General features: G+C 44.7%; 1 protein-coding gene across 1 annotated transcript in view; it reads right to left on the bottom strand.

Annotated features, from left to right (window-relative positions):
- Positions 1-18,827, bottom strand: part of LOC116983197 (protein SSUH2 homolog) — a 41,259-nt gene that overhangs the window by 10,170 nt on the left and 12,262 nt on the right. The window contains exons 2-8 of the mRNA XM_033036840.1: positions 14,711-14,809; positions 8,702-8,774; positions 7,712-7,841; positions 6,102-6,162; positions 4,010-4,134; positions 2,184-2,246; positions 136-218 (exon numbers count right to left, since the gene is read on the bottom strand). Of these exons, the coding sequence (XP_032892731.1) occupies positions 136-218; positions 2,184-2,246; positions 4,010-4,134; positions 6,102-6,162; positions 7,712-7,841; positions 8,702-8,774; positions 14,711-14,809 (634 nt within the window). The remainder of the gene's footprint in view (positions 1-135; positions 219-2,183; positions 2,247-4,009; positions 4,135-6,101; positions 6,163-7,711; positions 7,842-8,701; positions 8,775-14,710; positions 14,810-18,827) is intronic.

The following is an 18,827-nucleotide window of genomic DNA, read 5'->3' on the forward strand; positions in this document are numbered from 1 at the left end:
CAGAAAGGCTTTGCTGCCTAAAAGCAAACTATTTATTAGGCAACCTACTGCTCGCCAGAAAGATGTCTTACTTGGAATCTGTTCCTGCTCCATTCTTTTAGAAGAACAACACTTTTACTTGACCCTTTCACTTACCGTTTTGATCCACTGCCTCCACATTGGATGCACCGCTTGTTTCCATGTAACAGCCCCCGCCCTCCACACGACAGGCACTTCAGCTGCATTCAGACAAGAACAGTTTAGAGATACAGCGCGGAAACAACCCTTCGGCCCACCGAGTCAACGCTGACCAGCGATCCCCGCACATTAACTCTATCCTACACATACTAGGGACAATTTACACTTATACCAAGTATACAAACCCAAGCCAATTAACCTACAAAACTGTATGTCTTTGGTGTGTGGGAGGAAACCGAAGATCTCAGAGAAAACCCACGCAGTCACGGGGAGACCATACATACTCCGTACAGTAATCGGGATCAAACCAGCGTCTCTGGCGCTGCAAGTGCTGTAAGGTGGCAACTCTACCGCTGTGCCACCGTGCCTCCATGCTTGGAGTCAGCGCCACATTGGAATGATCACCTGGACATGGCAATGTACGTGCGCAGTTTCAAAGCTCTTCCCACCTGGTAGGAGATTCCCCTCATGTTCAGGCACCTGAGAACAGGTACAAGAGATGGGGTGGGGCGATGGGATGGGAGGGGATGTGCACTAAACCTGCCTGTCGGAAAACAAAAGCTGGGAGCTTAAAATAAGAACAGAAAATGCTGGAAACACTCAGCAGGTCAGCCAGCATACGTGGGAAGAGAAACAGTCAACGTTTCAGGTGGAAGACCTTTCATCAGGATTTGTTCTTATGAAAGGTCTTTGACCTGAAATGTTAACACTTTCTCTTCCCACATTGTGGCCTGACCTGCTGATTGTTTCCAGCATTTTCTGTTTTGATTTCAGATTTCCAGCATCTGAAGTTGTCTTGATCTTCACATACATCCTTAACATTCATTCCCTCAACCAAGGCAGCCCAGCCCATCAGGTGGGCTTGCTCTCTCGTCAGCCAAGTTAAAAGGTACTTTGTAATTTGGGAATCCGATAGAATGTACAGACATAGCGTTACCAATGATGATTGTCGAGCCACCCAGTAATATCCTGGAGTTACTAAAACCTCAAGGCACCTGCCACACGAACATCATGGCTATAAGAACAGCTGGGTTTCTGTGCCTTCAGCGGCAAATAATTCACATTTGGACACCATCCACGTGACACAAGTTAGGAGTGTAATGAAATGCTCCCCGCTCACCTGGATGTGCGCAGAAACTCTCCAAAGAAACACCATCCAGGAAAAAGCAGCCAATTGACTGGGACCCCATCCACCGCCCTAAAAATTATTTCCCTCCACCACTGGCGCACAATAGCTGAAGTAAGTAGCATCCATAAAATAGGCTGCAGTTACTCACACTGGCTATTTTGATAACACCCCCCAAACCTGTAACCCTACAGGATTTAGGGGCAAGGGAACACTGCCACCTTCAGGTTATTTTTCCAGTCACGCACCACCGTGACTTGGAAACACATTGCTGGTATCTCCTTAAGACTGAGTCTAAAGCCAATTTCCTCCTTGATAGCACTGCAGGAGCACCTTCACCAGAAGGATTGCAGTGGCTTTCAAAGGCTATTAGGGATGTGCGATAAATAATGGCTTTCCCAGTTCAGATCCCAAAAACAAAGATTAAAAAATGATATTTAATCCAAGTGCTAAACTGTGACTGAGAGATTTTAATTTGCATTCTCAGTGAAACGTTGATCATCATATTGCATTTAATTTCTCTATAGAGGACAAAATCCCTTTCCCTCATGAGATATTGAGACATGAATCACACTCTATCCAGCCTCCAGTCTGCATCGAGTTAGTTAGAATACGCTGTGGACTACAGGAAGTAGGGATGGACGTAAGCTATGATGGCAATCAATACCAACACGAACTGCAGTTGAAGAACCTGCAATCTGTTACATGGTAGACTGCAACGATTTAGTGGGTTGCTGCACCTGAGGAACTGTACCCCAGCAACCGACAGTGCCACTAATCGTGGAGGGAAGGAAGAACCATTGAGAGCAGGACTTGAAGATAGACATTGCCAATGTTAACAGGCTAAAAAGTATTGAAGACTGGACTGGCCACAACCCACCTTTCCTTTTCCACCACACTGAGAACACCGGTACTTCCGTCTGCCCTTGCACTTGTGGCATCGCTGAAAGAAGATGGTGAATCGCGTAAACCCAAGCTCAAAACATCAACAGCAACAACACTCAATTATTTTAAGAAGATAAGAAATAGGAGTAGGACGAAGCCATTTGGTCCCTTGAGCCTCTGCCATTGAGGTGGTTTGTGACTGATCTTCCTCCTCAAACACGTTTCCTACCATATCCCTTCTTTCCTCTAATATTCAGAAATCTCAGTGCTTTGTTGGAATGATCTCAATGATTGAACCTCTGGGGCAGGAATTCCAAGCGTTCGCTGCTCTTTGAGGTAGTTTCTTTTATTTCAGTCCGAAAATCCCTATTTCTAGTCTATCAGAGTGAGAACATCAGTCCACATCTATTCTGTCAAGCCCACTAAGAGTTTTTCACATTTCAATGAAGCCCAGCCCACTCAGTCACAGGACTGACCACTGTCCCAGTAGTGAGCTTCCTTCATCGCGCACTTCCCTTCTCGTAAGCATCTCCATTTTGTTAGATAAAAATGAGACCAAGCAATCTTATTAAGTTTCTATATAATTGTTAAATGACAATTTCATTCTCATTGGCCAACATACAATTTGCCTTCCTGGTTGCCTATTTCACCTGCATGTTAGCTGCCAATGACTTGTGTACAAGAACATCTAGGTCCTGTTGAAAATCAACTTTTTATAATATTTCACCAATTGAAAATGCTGCATTTTTCCACATTGTACTCCATCTGCCATGTTGCTGCCTAAACTCACTAAGCTTGTCTTTATCCCCTTGAAGTCTGTTTGCATCCTCATCACTATTCGCATTCCCACTTAGTTGCATATCATCAGTAAACTTGGGAATTTGGTCCCCTCTGACAAATCATCAATTAAGAGTTGAACAGCTGAAGCCAAAGCACTGATCCCTGTGGTACCCAACCCTGGAAAAGGTGCAGAAAAACTTAGTGAGAAAATTACCGCGACTGGACGGCTTGAGTTATAAGGAGGGGCTGGCACGTTTTTTAACCTGGAGCACAGGAGATTGAAAGTAACATTTTGGATGTGTATAAAACTGTGAGGGGTATAGATAAGGTGGATGGACACAGTCCATTTCCCAGGGTATGGGAGTCTAAAAGGGCAGAGATTTGTTGAGACGGGAAAGGTTTAAAGGGGAACTGAAAGGCAACTTTTTCCACACTGGCCGATTGGTACAACGAGCCAGCCGCGGGAGGAAGCTGCAGAGGTAGGTACACTTACAACATTTAAAATACACTTGGACAGATGGATGAATAGGAAAAGTCTATGTGGATATGGGCCAAACACAGGCAAATGGAAGTAGCTCAGTTACAGTATATAGCTTGGTCTGCATGGATGTAGTAGTTCTGGACAGAATCCAGATACCATAGGCTGGATACAGGCAGCACCTCCTTAGAATAGGGATAGCATTGAACATATTGCAGGATACATTGGGATTCACTGTACTCATGTTGGTTGCATATGGAGTAATGGGGATGGGTGGATCAGTGTGATTCAATCAGGTTAAAATAAAGTTAGCCACAGGTAGATTAAATAGGATTGGCCAGTGTAGAAAGGTGATCTTGAGTGGAATTAGGTAAATTGAGAATAGACCTGATTTCAAATCAGTTCAATCAAGCGAAGAAGGGTTTTGAAATGTAAATTTTCAATTTAATATCGCAGTAAAGACTGACATTGATCACTGTAATGTTGAATGTCTGTTTGTTTGTTTGTTATAACCCCCTGACACAAGGTGAAGGTCATCCCCCTCCCCACCCTCTCGCAATTACCTTGGCAGCTGCAGTATGAGGAACTGGGACTTTCTTCGTGAAGTCCTGAAACATGGGGGGTACCTCAATGGTGATGTCCCACGGAAGGGGAGGGGTTCCACAGGCACTGTTGTCAACAGATTGTCCTGCAGATTAAAACAGGTATAAAAAAAAGAAAATCAGAGAAATGTTTGGTGGCTAAACCATTATCAATGCATTTAAATGGCTGATTGTAGGGTGTTGCCGCTTCACCTGTTGGAAGTGGTAGATAGATAGATAGATAGATAGATAGATAGATAGATAAATACTTTATTAATCCCCTTATTCAGGGGAAATTCTGATGTTCACTCTCCTCTGTAATGTCTTCCTATCCATCACCATAAATATTCATCCCCAACACCATTGGTGCAATGTGACTTGCCTGGAACCCTGCACCAACATTTCCAAACCCCGACATCTACCACCAAGTAGGGCACACAGTGGTAGATTTGCTGCTTTACAGTGCCAGAGACCTGGGTTCGATCAAGACTATGGGTGCTGTCGGCATGGAGTTTGTACGTTCTCCCTGTGACCATGTGTGTTTTCTCTGGGTGCTCTGGTTTCCTCTCACACTCCAAAGATGTACAGCTTTGTGGGTTAATTGACTTTTGTAAATTGTAAATTGTTCCTAGTGTGTAGGATGGTGCTAATGTACGGGGTGATCACTGGTTGTCGTGGACTCGGTGGGTCGAAGAGCCAGTTTCTGCACTGTATCTAAAACTAAAGACAAGGGAAGCAGGGGGAGGGCACTGTACAATTGCATCAACTGTAGTTCGCCTCCCAGTCACACAACACCCCAACTTGGAAATAAACTGCTAGCCCTTCATCACCACCGGGTCTAAATCCTGACACTCCCTCCCCAAATGTCAGTGGGAGCACTTTCATCACTGGGACTGCTGCAGTTCAGGATGGTTCACCCGTTTTTTAACAGGTAATTAGTGTTTACCTCGTCAGCAGCATCCTGACCCCGAAAATTGAATAAATAAAGTGTACACAGGGACCCACCGTTTGGCTGAGATATAAAACTGATACTCTCTGTGGTACTGGATTAATTTGATAAGATTGCCATAGAATATTGCATCTTTGAGGTGCACCTGGCAAACATCACATATCCCATAGTACTGCACCTTAGTCATAACAACCTTGGCAAGTGCAGTCATACTCTTGTTTTACCGGGCATTTTGTAGTGCTTCTCCTCCATCATTCCTAGGAGAAACCCTCATAAACTGAGCTGAGGATCACATCACTCCCATTCACATGACTCCTTCCCTCGTGCCATCAGGCTTCCCCGGGTCCCTGCAAGTGGCTTCCTGCCATCCCATACCATGGCTGGATCATACCTGTTCCTGGATTGAGGCAGGGCGGCTGACTGCCTGCAGGTCAGGAAGTTAATATGTGCCAGACATCACAGTGATGGACCCAGCTATTCTCAACCACTCACCATTAAAACTGTATAAAAAATATATCCTGATCGCTGGTAAGGTACGTCCGATTGTTCAGTCAATCATTTGCTGATGAACAGTTTGTTATTAAACCGTGGATTTGGGAGATGTAGGTGGAGGGGCCCAATAACATATTTGCATTTGGTTATAGATCACATTTTTACATTAAAACAACTAAATAAAGGATCAAACAAAAGTAACCAGTGGTGAAGGAGATGAACTAGGATGTGTACCAGGCCACATCTGGAGTTCTTAAATGGTTCAACCGCATCTCCCATTATCTGCTCTCTGAACCTGTAACGTCCTGGAATCAAACCAAAATCAGCCGTAGACACTGTGATGCAATGAAAGTTGATCTGTCGGTTTCAGTTTATTATTCTCATATATACCGAGACACAGTGAAAAGCTATGTTTGCATATTATCCCAATCAAATCAGATACACGTGAAGCCAAACACAAGTACAAAACGTAGACTGATGAGACAAATACCAGAGAAAAATGGCTTTGAAGATTATTGGGGATGTACGTCTTCAGATGGATGGCTGATATTAATTTGTCACGTCTCAGTAACCTGACTCTAGTTGTCACTGTGAAAGTTGTTAAAATGAAGGTTTTACTAAATATGCACTCACCAGTAAAGGGTACATGAGTCCATTCAGTTAGCCGGGATTCGGTGAAGGTCTCGAGACGGTACTGCAAGAGACAAAAATATTCTGTTTACTTGAGAAAATATTGCCTTTCAGGGAACATATCATGGCCGCAGTGGTAGCAACTGTCCTAATGAGAAGCTAATTGCATTACTGGGACAACAATAGTCACTCTCCTTCACCAGAACACAATTCGAGTTCATCATTAGCCACGAAAACATAGCCTCACTTGCCAACACAGGCTTTCACATGCATTCATCTGACAACAGATGTGGCTCAAGCATTACTTCAGCAGGTTAGCATGGATCTAGGTGACACTCCACTGCAGTCTCAAGAGTGTCACACTGTCCTGTGTGCGGTTTCTCCAACAAGCAATTAAACTATTTGTCTGCAGGTAGCTATTATAGGTTCTAAAGCATTCCTTGAATAAGTTGTTCTCTCTGATGTGCTGGTCAGTGTTTATTATCCAGCTAGACAAAAGTGCTGGAGAAACTCAGCGGGTGCAGCAGCATCTATGGAGCGAAGCAAATAGGCAACGTTTCGGGCCGAAACCCTTCTTCAGACTGATATAGGGGGGGGGGGGGGGAAAAAAGGAAAAAGGAAGAGGAGGAGCCCGAGGGCTGAGGGAGAGCTGAGAAGGGGAGGAGACAGCAAGGGCTACCGGAAATTGGAGAATTCAATGTTTATGCCGCTAGGGTGTAGACTACCCAAGCGGAACATGAGGTGCTTCTCCTCCAATTTCCGGTGGTGCTCACTCTAGCCATGGAGGAGGCCCAGGACAGAGAGGTCAGATTCGGAATGGGAGGGGGAGTTGAAGTGCTGAGCCACCGGGAGATCAGGTTGGTTATTGCGAACCGAGCGGAGGTGTTCGGCGAAACGATCGCCAAGCCTACGTTTGGTCTCACCGATGTAGATCAGCTGACATCTAGAGCAGCGGATGCAATAGATGAGGTTGGAGGAGATGCAGGTGAACTTCTGTCGCGCCTGGAACGACTGCTTGGGTCCTTGAATGGAGTCGAGGGGGGAGGTAAAGCGACAAGTGTAGCATTCCCTGCGGTTACAAGGGAAAGTGCATGGGGAGGGGGTGGTGCGGGAGGGAAAGGAAGAATTGACCAGGGAGTTACGGAGGGAGCGGTCTTTGCAGAAAGCAGACAGGGGGGGGGGAGGATGGGAAGGTGTGGCGAGTGGTGGGGTCACGTTGGAGGTGGCGAACGGAGGACAATTTGTTGTATGTGACGGCTAGTGGGGTGAAAGGTGAGGACTAGGGGGACTCTGACTTTGTTACGAGTGGGGGGGGATGGTGAGAGAGAGCAGTGTTACAGGGTATGGAAGAGACCCTGGTGAGAGCCTCATCCATAGTAGGGGAGGGGAACCCCCTTTCCCTGAAGAATGAGGACATTTCCGATGCCCTGACTAACCATTTAAACCTTTATTTTCTGGCTGTTTTTTCTGTATGGCCTCACTGCATACATAATGGCAGCTTTAATTCTTACTACTTTCAAAGGTGCTTGCTGGGGCTGAACAGAGTGAGAAAGTAAGCTGTCCGGCTAGGAGTGTGGCAGGGAGTGGAAAGATGTTGACCTTAGAGACCTTACCCTGTACATGTTGCAGGGCGTGAGGTCCTGAAATACCATGTTTCTGGCGGGACTGCGGCTGTAACAGCAATGAGCAGTGGCGAACTGCATCAACGCCTCTCTCGCTGCATCTTCGGTAATGGACGGAATTCTGAAGGGAAAGAAAAGGTTGCCAGAACGTCAAGCTTACATCCCAGGATTTATGGCAAGTGCCTTTCTTCACTCCATGCCCATGTTCATGGGTGTTAGGGCTATAACTCCCTGTTGTTGCAGCCAATACTACTCCCTCAGTTGGACCATTTTCATCCCAGTCATTCCCACTTCTCTCCTCTGTCACAGAAGATACACAGGTTTGAAAGCTGCTTTGACAAGATTCAGGAACAGCTACTTTCCCACTGTTATCAGACTACTGAACACTCCTCCCATAAGCTAGAGTATAGCCCCGGTCTTCCAACCTACATTATTGTGGCCCTTGTATAATTTTTTATCTGCGCTTTTTCTGTAACTAACACTGTAACATGTAACACAGTATTCAGTGCTCTATTTTTCTCTTTACTTATGCATGGCTTGATTGTATTCATGTATGGTGTGATTTGACTGGATAGCACACAATTGTTTTTTCACTGTATATTGATACACTTGACAATAATAAACCAGCACCAAGTAATCATCACCACCATTTCAATGACCACTTGCACTCCCGAATTGTGTGATCTGAAAACTGGCTAGGGAAGGCTGAAGGGATTACCAGAGTTATTACTGTACATATGACTCTGAATTAGAACATGAACATGTGAAAAAAGTGAAATATGTGATTAATGCAGCTTTAAGCCATCTTCCATCAATGAATTAGTGTATCACTTTAATAATGTAAGGAATCAAACCTCTAATGTATCTGATCAAATTTACAAGAGAAAACTGCATTGAAATAGGTGATGGTTCCAAACTGAATTGAACACATTGCCCTTGATTGTGAGGTGGAAGTTCATGAACCTTACGAATATCCCATACCTCCACTCCAGTTGGGGTTGTGCTTGCTCCCTCCTGTCGGATGGGTAAGTTGGTGGACAAATGTAATTTCCACCTGCAACATAAAGATTTGTCACAAATGTCTCAACATTTACAATTACTTATAAATCCTGACTGTGGGAGTGTTTCTGGAGCTAAAGCATACACCAGGCTCTGAAATGTAAGTCTGCCAGTGCCTAGTCTAGGGCACTGTTTGAGGTAACTTAAGTTCCCCAACACTCCCTACTCGGCAGTTGAGACGCTAGCTTGTGGATGGCATTTGGTCCCATCTACAAAATGAACTGCAGTTACTCAACCACAGGCTATTCTTGACAGTGCCTCTCAACCCACCAGCTATACCATCAAGGAGGATAAGGACAGCAGTGCAAGGGAACACCACTGCCTGCAGGTTCCCCTCTGCATCACGCATCATCCTAACTGGAAACATATTGCGAGTTCTTCATCAAAGATCGACACAAAATGCTGGAGTAACACAGCGGGTCATGCAGCATCTCTGGAGAAAATTGATAGATGACATTTCAGGACGGGACCCTTCTTCAAACTGATTGAAGTAGGGAGAGTGGGGAAAACACTGGAAGCAAATAAAAAACACTAGACTAAGTGGGACCCGTCGGGAGGGCTGGTCCCCCGACGCAATATTCTACCTCTCCACCAATTTACCAATAAGGGGGGAGGGGGGGCTTTCTGGAGCGTTAGTATGGGTGTTGTTGGCTGAAGGGACTGGTTTCCAGAGGCTAGTATGGGCATTGTGCGCCAAATGGATTCTTGGGCTGGCTGCTCAGTCACTCAAGCCTGTTGTGCTGGCAGCTCACTCACTCACAGCTGGTGGGCTGGCAGTTAACTCACAGCTATTCCTTGAAATTCTATTTCAAGCACGGTGCAAAGCCACCAAATTCAATTGCAGTTTCTTACCAATTTAAGCAGGGTGCAAGGCCACCAAATTCAAGTGCAGTTTCATACCATTTTAAGCAGGGTGCAAGGCCACTAAAGACAGCGAGTCGTGACCTCTCCCTCTTCCATCTTGCATAGACTGAGCCATGCCCACAGTTCTGGGGTTTATAGTCCCTCCCACCAGAAGGGGCGTGACCTTCACGGCGTGATTGACAGGATAGAGAATCTCAACATTTTTTAAACACTAATAACTCTTTTATTTTTCATCGATGGGAAAAATCCTCGGCACCTGATGAGCGGAAGGGGACTCTGAGTAAGATGGCCAAAAATCACAGCCGTACGTGGTAGCGTTTTTTCTAAAATCAATATAAACCGTAAACAGGAAGTGGTCAAGATTAGACTTTTAATTATATTGAAGGCAAGGCAACTTTAATTAGGCAAGGCAACTTTAATTAGGCAAGGCAACTTTAATTAGGCAAGGCAACTTTAATTAGGCAAGGCAACTTTAATTAGGCAAGGCAACTTTAATTAGGCAAGGCAACTTTAATTAGGCAAGGTAACTTTAATTAGGCAAGGCAACTTTAATTAGGCAAGGCAATTTTAATTAGGCAACACAGCTTTAGCATTTCCAAACCAAAGGCAACACAGCTTTAGCATTTCCAAACCATAGGCAACACAGCTTTAGCATTTCCAAACCATAGGCAACACAGCTTTAGCATTTCCAAACCAAAGGCAACACAGCTTTAGCATTTCCAAACCAAAGGCAACACAGCTTTAACATTTCCAAACCAAAGGCAACACAGCTTTAGCATTTCCAAACTATTTTTCAAACCACATTAAGGGCACTGACAGGTCAGTAAAACCACTCAGTTTAGTAGACATGTGTTCAGTGTTATTCACAGCTCAGAGACGTGACCCTCTCCCTCCCCCTCCCCCATCTTGCAGAGACTGGCTGAGGCACTCAACACTTCCGTGTTTTATAGTCCCTCCGGAAGTGCGTGGCCTTCAGGGGAGAGAATCTCAACATTTTTTAAACACTAATAACTCTTTTTATTTTTCATTGATGGGAAAAATCCTCTTGTCCTGCGCAGCGGAGGAGGAGTAAGATGGCCAAAAATCACAGCCGTAAGTGGCAGCGTTTTTTCTAAAATCAATATACAGAACAACAGGAAGTGGTCAAGATCAGACTTTTAGTAATATAGATTATTCCACAGTATGAATTACTATTCCCACCTATAATCTATCTGAAGAAGGGTCCTGACCTGAAATGTCACTGATCCATTTTCTCCAGAGATGTCTCCCAACCTGCTGAGTTACACCAGCATTTTGTGTCTATCTTTGGTATAAACCAACATCTGCAGTTCCTTTTTTATTATATTTTGAGTTCTTCATCGTTGCTGTAAATCCCTGCCATATACCACTGTGGGAGCACCTCAGAAGGACGGAAGCAATTTGAGAAGTGACTACTTACTACCTATCCTTCTCATGGACATTTAAGGATAGGTAGTAAATGCTGTCGCTGTCAGAGACTATTATGCTTATGTCTATATCTATCTTCTTATCTTCTTATATTACTAAAAGTCTGTTCTTGACCGGTTTTGGCCATCTGTGCTGCGATTTCCGACAGAACGCTGCCACCTACGGCCGTCATTTTTGGCCACCTCGCTCAGAGCCCCCCTCCGCCGCATGTGTGCCGAGGATTTTTCCCGACGATTAAAAATGACAGAGATATTAATGTTTTTACAAAATTCCCCATTCTCTCTGCTGTCCCCACTGGCGGCAGGGGGGGAGGGACTATAAAACCAGGAAGTGGTGTGCCACACAGTCTCTTCAAGATGGAGGAAGGCAGAGGGTCACGTTTCTCTGAGCTGTGAATAACACGGAACACATGTCTACTCAAATGTAAGTGCCCTTAGTGGTTCTAAAATGCTTGCAGAATGTGTCTATTGGTTCTAAAGCGTGCAAAAAAAATGTCTATTGGTTCTAAAGCTTGCAAATAAATGTCTATTGGTTCTAAAGCTTGCACAAAGTGTCTCTATTGGTTCTAAAGCTTGCAAAAATGTCTATTGGTTCTAAATCTTGCAAAAAATGTCTCTATTGGTTCTAAAGCTTGCGAAAAAATGTCTATTGGTTCTAAAGCTTGCAAAATAATGTCTATTGGTTCTAAAGCTTGCAAAAAAATTTCTATTGGTTCTAAAGCTTGCAAAAAAATTTCTATTGGTTCTAAAGCTTGCAAAAAATGTCTATTGGTTCTAAAATGGTTCATACTAGCGCTCCAGAAAGCTTGAAGTTGAAAGACACCACTTACTGCAAATGGTGGCATGAAGTTGAAAGGCACTATTTACTGCAAATGGTGGATTGGTTGCTTTGGCTTGAAGTTGAAAGGCACTACTTCCTGCAAATGATGGCTTGGGTGTGGCTTGAAGTTGAAAGGCACTACTTACTGCAAATGGGGTGTGTGGGTGCATTGGCTTGAAGTTGAAAGGCACTACTTACTGCAAATTGTGGCTTGAAGTTGAAAGGCACTACTTACTGCAAATGGTGGCATGAAGTTGAAAGGTACTACTTACTGCAAATGGTGGCTTGGGTGCTTTGGCTTGCAGTTGAAAGGCAGTACTTACTGCAAATGGTGGCTTGGGTGCAATGGCTTGAAGTTGAAAGGCATTACTTACTGCAAATGGTGGCATGAAGTTGAAAGGCACTACTTACTGCAAATGGTGGCTTGGGTGCTTTGGCTTGAAGTTGAAAGCACTACTTACTGCAAATGGTGGCTTGGGAGCTTTGGTTTGAAATTGAAAGGCACTACTTACTGCAAATGGTGGCTTGGGAGCTTTGGCTTGAAGTTGAAAGGCACTATTACTGCAAATGGTGGCTTGGTTGCTTTGGCTTGAAGTTGAAAGGCAATACTTGCTGAAAATGGTGGCTTGGGAGCTTTGAAGTTGAAAGGCACTACTTCCTGCAAATGATGGCTTGGGTGTGGCTTGGGCGTGGCTTGAAGTTGAAAGACACCACTTACTGCAAATGGTGGCATGAAGTTGAAAGGCACTACTTACTGCAAATGGTATCTTGGGAGCTTTGACTTGAAGTTGAAAGGCACTACTTACTGCAAATGGTATCTTGGTTGCTTTGGCTTGAAGTTGAAAGGCACTACTTACTGCAAACGATGGCTTGGGAGCTTTGACTTGAAGTTGAAAGGCACTACTTACTACAAATGGTAGCTTGGGTGTGGCTTGGGTGTGGCTTGAAGTTGAAAGGCACTACTTACTGCAAATAGTATCTTGGTTGCTTTGGCTTGAAGTTGAAAGGCACTACTTACTGCAAACGATGGCTTGGGAGCTTTGACTTGAAGTTGAAAGGCACTACTTACTACAAATGATGGCTTGGGTGTGGCTTGAAGTTGAAAGACACTACTTACTGCAGATGGTGGCTTGGATGCAATGGCTTGAAGTTAAAATGCATTACTTACTGCAAATGGGGGCGTGGGTGCATTGGCTTGAAGTTGAAAGGCACTACTTACTGCAAATTGTAGCTTGAAGTTGAAAGGCACTACTTACTGCAAATGGTGGCTTGGGTGCTTTGGCTTTAAGTTGAAAGGCACTACCTACTGCAAATAGTAGCTTGGGTGCTTTGGCATTAAGTTGAAAGGCACTGCAAATGGTGGCATGAAGTTGAAAGGCACTACTTACTGCAAGTGGTGGCTTGGGAGCTTTGGTTTGAAGTTGAAAGGCACTACTTACTGCAAATGGTGGCTTGGTTGCTTTGGCTTGAAGTTGAAAGGCACTACTTACTGCAAATGGTGGCTTGGGAGCTTTGGCTTGAAGTAGAAAAGGCACTACTTACTGCAAATGGTGGCTTGGGTGCTTTGGCTTGAAGTTGAAAGGCACTACTTACTGCAAATGGTGGCATGAGGTTGATAGGCACTACTTACTGCAAATGGTGGCTTGGGTGCTTTGGCTTGAAGTTAAAAGGCACTACTGTAAATGCACTTCCTGTTTGCACTGTATATTGATTTTAGATAAAACGCTACCACTTACAGCTGTGATTTTTGGCCATCTTACTCAGTCCCCCTCCGCTGAGCAGGTGCAGAGAATTCCTCCCATCAATGAAAAATAAAAGTGTTATTAGTTTTTTTTTAAATGTTGAGAATCTCTCTCCTGTCAATCACTCCATGAAAGCCACACCTTTTCCGGTGGGGGGGGGGGGAGGGGTTATAAAACCCGGAAATGTGGGTGTGGCTCAGTCTCTGCAAGGAGGAGGGAGAGGTCACGACTCGCTGTCTTTAGTGGCTTTGCACCCTACTTCAAATGGTATGAAACTGCACTTGAATTTGGTTGCCTTGCACCCTGCTAGAAGTGGTAAGAAACTGCACTTGAATTTGGTGGCCTTATACCCTGCTTGAAATAGAATTTCAAGGATTAGCCGTGAGTCAACTACCAGCCCACCAGCCGTGAGTGAGTTGCCAGCACAACAGGCTTGATTGACTGCGACGCCAGCCCAAGAATCCATTTGGCGCACAATTTGCATACTAGCCCTCTGGAAACCAGTCCCTTCAGCCCACAACACCCATACTAGCACTCCAGAAAGCCCCCCTCCCAACTGGCCACCAATATTAGAATTGGTGGAGAGGTGGAATATTGCGTTGGATGACCAGCCCTCCTGTGTGATGCTGGGACCCAACGGGTCCCACTTAGTCTAGTACTTTCTAAAACTTATCTTGAGAAATAAATTCTCAAGCAGGCCATCAATTCTTCAGCTGGAAACTCAGGCAGCAGTCATTTATAATTGCTGTAACTGTGAGGGGCATCGCTGGCAACCCAGACCTTCTCTGTAATCTCTACCCTTCCCTGGGATCTCTAGCTGCAGTCACAGAAGAGCAATAAGGAGCTGGGAGCTCAGGCAGGGCAGCCATTGATTTCACGCACGCTGCACATCTGGGTAGCTACTTCTTGGCTAAACTAATGCAATGGCCCTACATGCTCCCAAGTCAAAGTACTGTTTACTCTGGAGCATTCATGGAACGATCACTGCCCTAGAATGAAGGACAGACTAAGTATGATCACGTCTTAGGTCATGTGTTTGGAGGTTTCACTCTATACCTACCTCCACCGGCAACAGTCCCCTCATAGCCCGTCACCTGGTCCAGCATTCCAATGGGAGGCGCTGTTGGGCCTTCCTCATCCTCCAGGTCCTCTGGCCCATCTGCAGAAAATTGAGACAGTTGAAAGGATGTTGTGGCTGGAACACGTCCTACTGACCCTCTTGTGCTGGAGGAACCCTATGTTTTTGATCAGTGATCAGTGATCATTTGAAGCATGTGATCAGTGCTTTGTTTGTATGTGTGTACATGTGGGAGTCTGTGTGTTTCCCTGAGATATTCAGGTTCCTCCGCATGCCACTTGCAGTGATGTGGGTAACCCTGCCTATCCACTCTCTGGGCTTCATTTGCGCACAGTTTCAACTGACAATTTCAATTGTAATGTTGCACAATTAAATGCAAGGACCCACACATCTGCAAGCAGATCACACAAGCTGAAAGTATGCAGTGAATGCAAGATGGCATTCCTCCAGCAAAGTCCATTTGACCTCTTTCCCTTCCCACTGGAGTTTGCTTATGGACATAACACACAGTGCAAACATACACATGGCAAAACTCAACAGCTGAGGGTAGCTGTGTGACTGTGCTGGTCGCTCTGCTACAGGAAGGATATCATTAAAATGAAAAGGGTGCATTAAACATTCATGTGGATGTTACCAGGTCTGGAGGGTTTCAGTAATAAGGAGTGGCCGGATAAGCTGGGTCTTTTCCCCATGGAGTGTCGGAGGCTGAGTGATGACCTTATAGAGATTTACAAAATCATGGCCATAGATAATGTGAATAGTCAAAGTCTTTTCCCCAGGATAGGAGACTAAAATTAATGGGCGCAAGCTTAATCAAGAGGGAACGATTTAAAAAGAACCTGAGGAGCAATTTATTCATACAGAGGGTGGTGCATACATGGAACGAGCTGCCAGAGAAAATGGTGGAGGCAGGTACAATTACAACATTAAAAGACGCTTGGACAAGTACACAGATAGGAAGATTTGGAGGGATGCAGGTAGGGGGAAGGCAAGTGGGCCTGGCTCCGTTAAACAACTTGGTTGCAATGGTCGAGTCGGGCTGAAAGACCTGTTTCCGAACTTTACACATCTACATCTCTATTCCCTGCGGCTCTGTAAGTGGGAGGCGACATTGTTCTGCTGAGAGTCCCCAGTGTGCTGAAGGGAAGGGCTGGGTTAACACTGGCACAGTGTCCTCTAGGAGGAGCAGGAGGTGAGGGTCCACAGCCAGATACATTTTGTCGGAGCTTGCTTCTTCTTCTTCTTGCGTTTGAGGCAGCAGAAGTCTGCAGCAGGGGGATGCCATCTGGTTCGACATCTGGAGGTGCCCGCCCTAAAAAGGGCGCATGCCTTGGTTGGCGTCAAGCTGCGGCGCTGCTGCTGTGTCTGTTTGTTGTCGTTCGCCTGACTGAGGTCAGTTGACAGGGCTCACCAAGGGGAGGTCAACAACATGAGCTGAAGGAAGTGATATAGACCCTGTCCCAAGGGCAATGACCTTCATGTCTGAGCATTCAGAGATACAAGGTGAACCATCCGTGTGACCTTCTCATCCAAAGAGCATGGATTCATTTCCTTATCATCTGTCTGTGGAGGGAAATGCCTTTAGGGTCACTGAATCTCATAGTTTTAGGGAGTGGGGGTAGTTGTGGTGGGTATATAGCCACCTTTCACAGTTTTAGACTCGGCAGTGAACGGAGATAGCTGTGTTCTATGTTTAAGCAGAGGTTAAGTCTCCATACCTTCAAGGGAAGAGTGCCTGTAGTGTGATCTGACCAGCTGCCTGAAGTTTCTGCAAGCAGCCAACTGCAGGGGAGTGGAGCTACGGACTTCAATGAATACTGAGCTATTCATCAACGGAAAGGCAATGACATCCTGAAGATCCAAACATTATTTCTGATCTCATATTTTGCTACAACAGAAAAGGGCCCATTTTTCCCACTGAGTCTCTGCTGGCTCTTAGAGCAATCCCACCCACCCGGTAACATAATCTCTCCCCCTTATTACAATTGTACAGAGCCTTGATGAGACACGCCAGGAGTACTTTCTAGCGTTTTGGTCTCTCCTGGATTCTCCTGCCACTCACACACTCTAAGGATAACCTTCCAATGATTCTAATGGAGAGACACATAGCTCCTAAGAGGCTCATGGTTTACACATGCACAATACAAAGCAACCTACCCCAATTCATCACAGTTGGTATGGCAATTGTTCTGCCCAAGAAACTTTAGAGACATGTGAACACCCGTGTCCATCACGCAATCTAGCCTCCCCCGACATTGACCATCTACACTTGTCTCTATCACGCGGTCAAGCAGCTAACAATATCAAGAACCTTTCACACCCTAGTCATTCTCTCCTCACTCACTCTCGTCAGAGTGAAGACTGCCAACCTTCACTCACCATGTAGCACCACATCTTCCACTGTAATCAGACTCTAGAACGGACCTCTCATAAGCTAGGGATAAATTGCCTACTATGTTCTGTTGTGCTGAAGCAAAGCAAGAATTTCATTGTCCTATCAGGGACACATGACACTAAACTCTCTTGAATCTTCAATTCCCAATCTAATTTACATTGTGGGCCTTGTACATTTTTTTATCCACACTTTCTCTGTAGTTAACACATGGCTCTGCATTTCGTTTGTTTTCCATTTTGCACTACCGTTGTATGCATGAATGGTATGGTTTACCTGGATAGCAGGCAACACAATGCTTTTCACTGCATCTTGGTACAGAGAATAATAACAAACCAATACCACTAGTCTTTGGTATTCACGGGTTAGCATCTGAATGCTAATTCTAGTGCACCTTTCAGTAAGTGCCACATAACCAAGTCATAATTAAGGCAAGAGAACATGGGAAATACCATGGCGACTATCACCGAGGTCTCCAGACAAAGTTACTGTGCCAAAAATTATTAGGACAGCCTAGCAATGGACTCCATGTGTTTCCCACTTCAATATCTGTCCACCCCGGGCATTTGCTGATTGACTGCTACAGCAGTGGTTGGTGGAAGAGGAAGAAAACTATGCAAAACCCACTCTGGATTTTAGTTTCAATATAATTATGGAGAGGGTCAGAACTGGACCTAGGGTTGAGATTTTTGATTGGAGAAAGGCTAACTTTGAGGAGATGCGAAAGGATTTAAAAGGAGTAAATTGGGACATTTTGTTTTATGGGAAAGATGTGGAAGAGAAATGGAGTACATTTAAAGGTGAAATTTTAAGAGTACAGAATCTTTATGTCCCTGTTCGGTTGAAAGGAAATAGTAAAAATCGGAAAGAGCCATGGTTTTCAAGGGAAATTGGACACTTGGTTCGGAAAAAGAGGGAGATCTACAATAATTATAGGCAGCATGGAGTAAATGAGGTGCTTGAGGAGTATAAAGAATGTAAAAAGAATCTTAAGAAAGAAATTAGAAAAGCTAAAAGAAGATATGAGGTTGCTTTGGCAAGTAAGGTGAAAGTAAACCCAAAGGGTTTCTACAGCTATACTAATAGCAAAAGGATAACGAGGGATAAAATTGGTCCATTAGAGAGTCAGAGTGGACAGCTATCTGCAGAGCCAAAAGAGATGGGGGAGATATTGAACAATTTCTTTTCTTCGGTATTCACCAAGGAGAAGGATATTGAATTATGTGAGGTAAGGGAAACAAGTAGAGTAGCTATGGAAACTATGAGATTCAAAGAAGAGGAAGTACTGACACTTTTGAGAAATATAAAAGTGGATAAGTCTCCAGGTCCGGACAGGATATTCCCTAGGACATTGAGGGAAGTTAGTGTAGAAATAGCAGGGGCTATGACAGAAATATTTCAAATGTCATTAGAAACGGGAATAGTGCCGGAGGATTGGCGTACTGCGCATGTTGTTCCATTGTTTAAAAAGGGGTCTAAGAGTAAACCTAGCAATTATAGACCTGTTAGTTTGACGTCAGTGGTGGGCAAATTAATGGAAAGGATACTTAGAGATAATATATATAAGCATCTGGATAAACAGGGTCTGATTAGGAACAGTCAACATGGATTTGTGCCTGGAAGGTCATGTTTGACTAATCTTCTTGAATTTTTTGAAGAGGTTACTCGGGAAATTGATGAGGGTAAAGCAGTGGATGTTGTATATAT

The sequence above is a fragment of the Amblyraja radiata genome, chromosome 18 (assembly GCF_010909765.2).
Source record: "Amblyraja radiata isolate CabotCenter1 chromosome 18, sAmbRad1.1.pri, whole genome shotgun sequence".
Taxonomy (NCBI): domain Eukaryota; kingdom Metazoa; phylum Chordata; class Chondrichthyes; order Rajiformes; family Rajidae; genus Amblyraja; species Amblyraja radiata.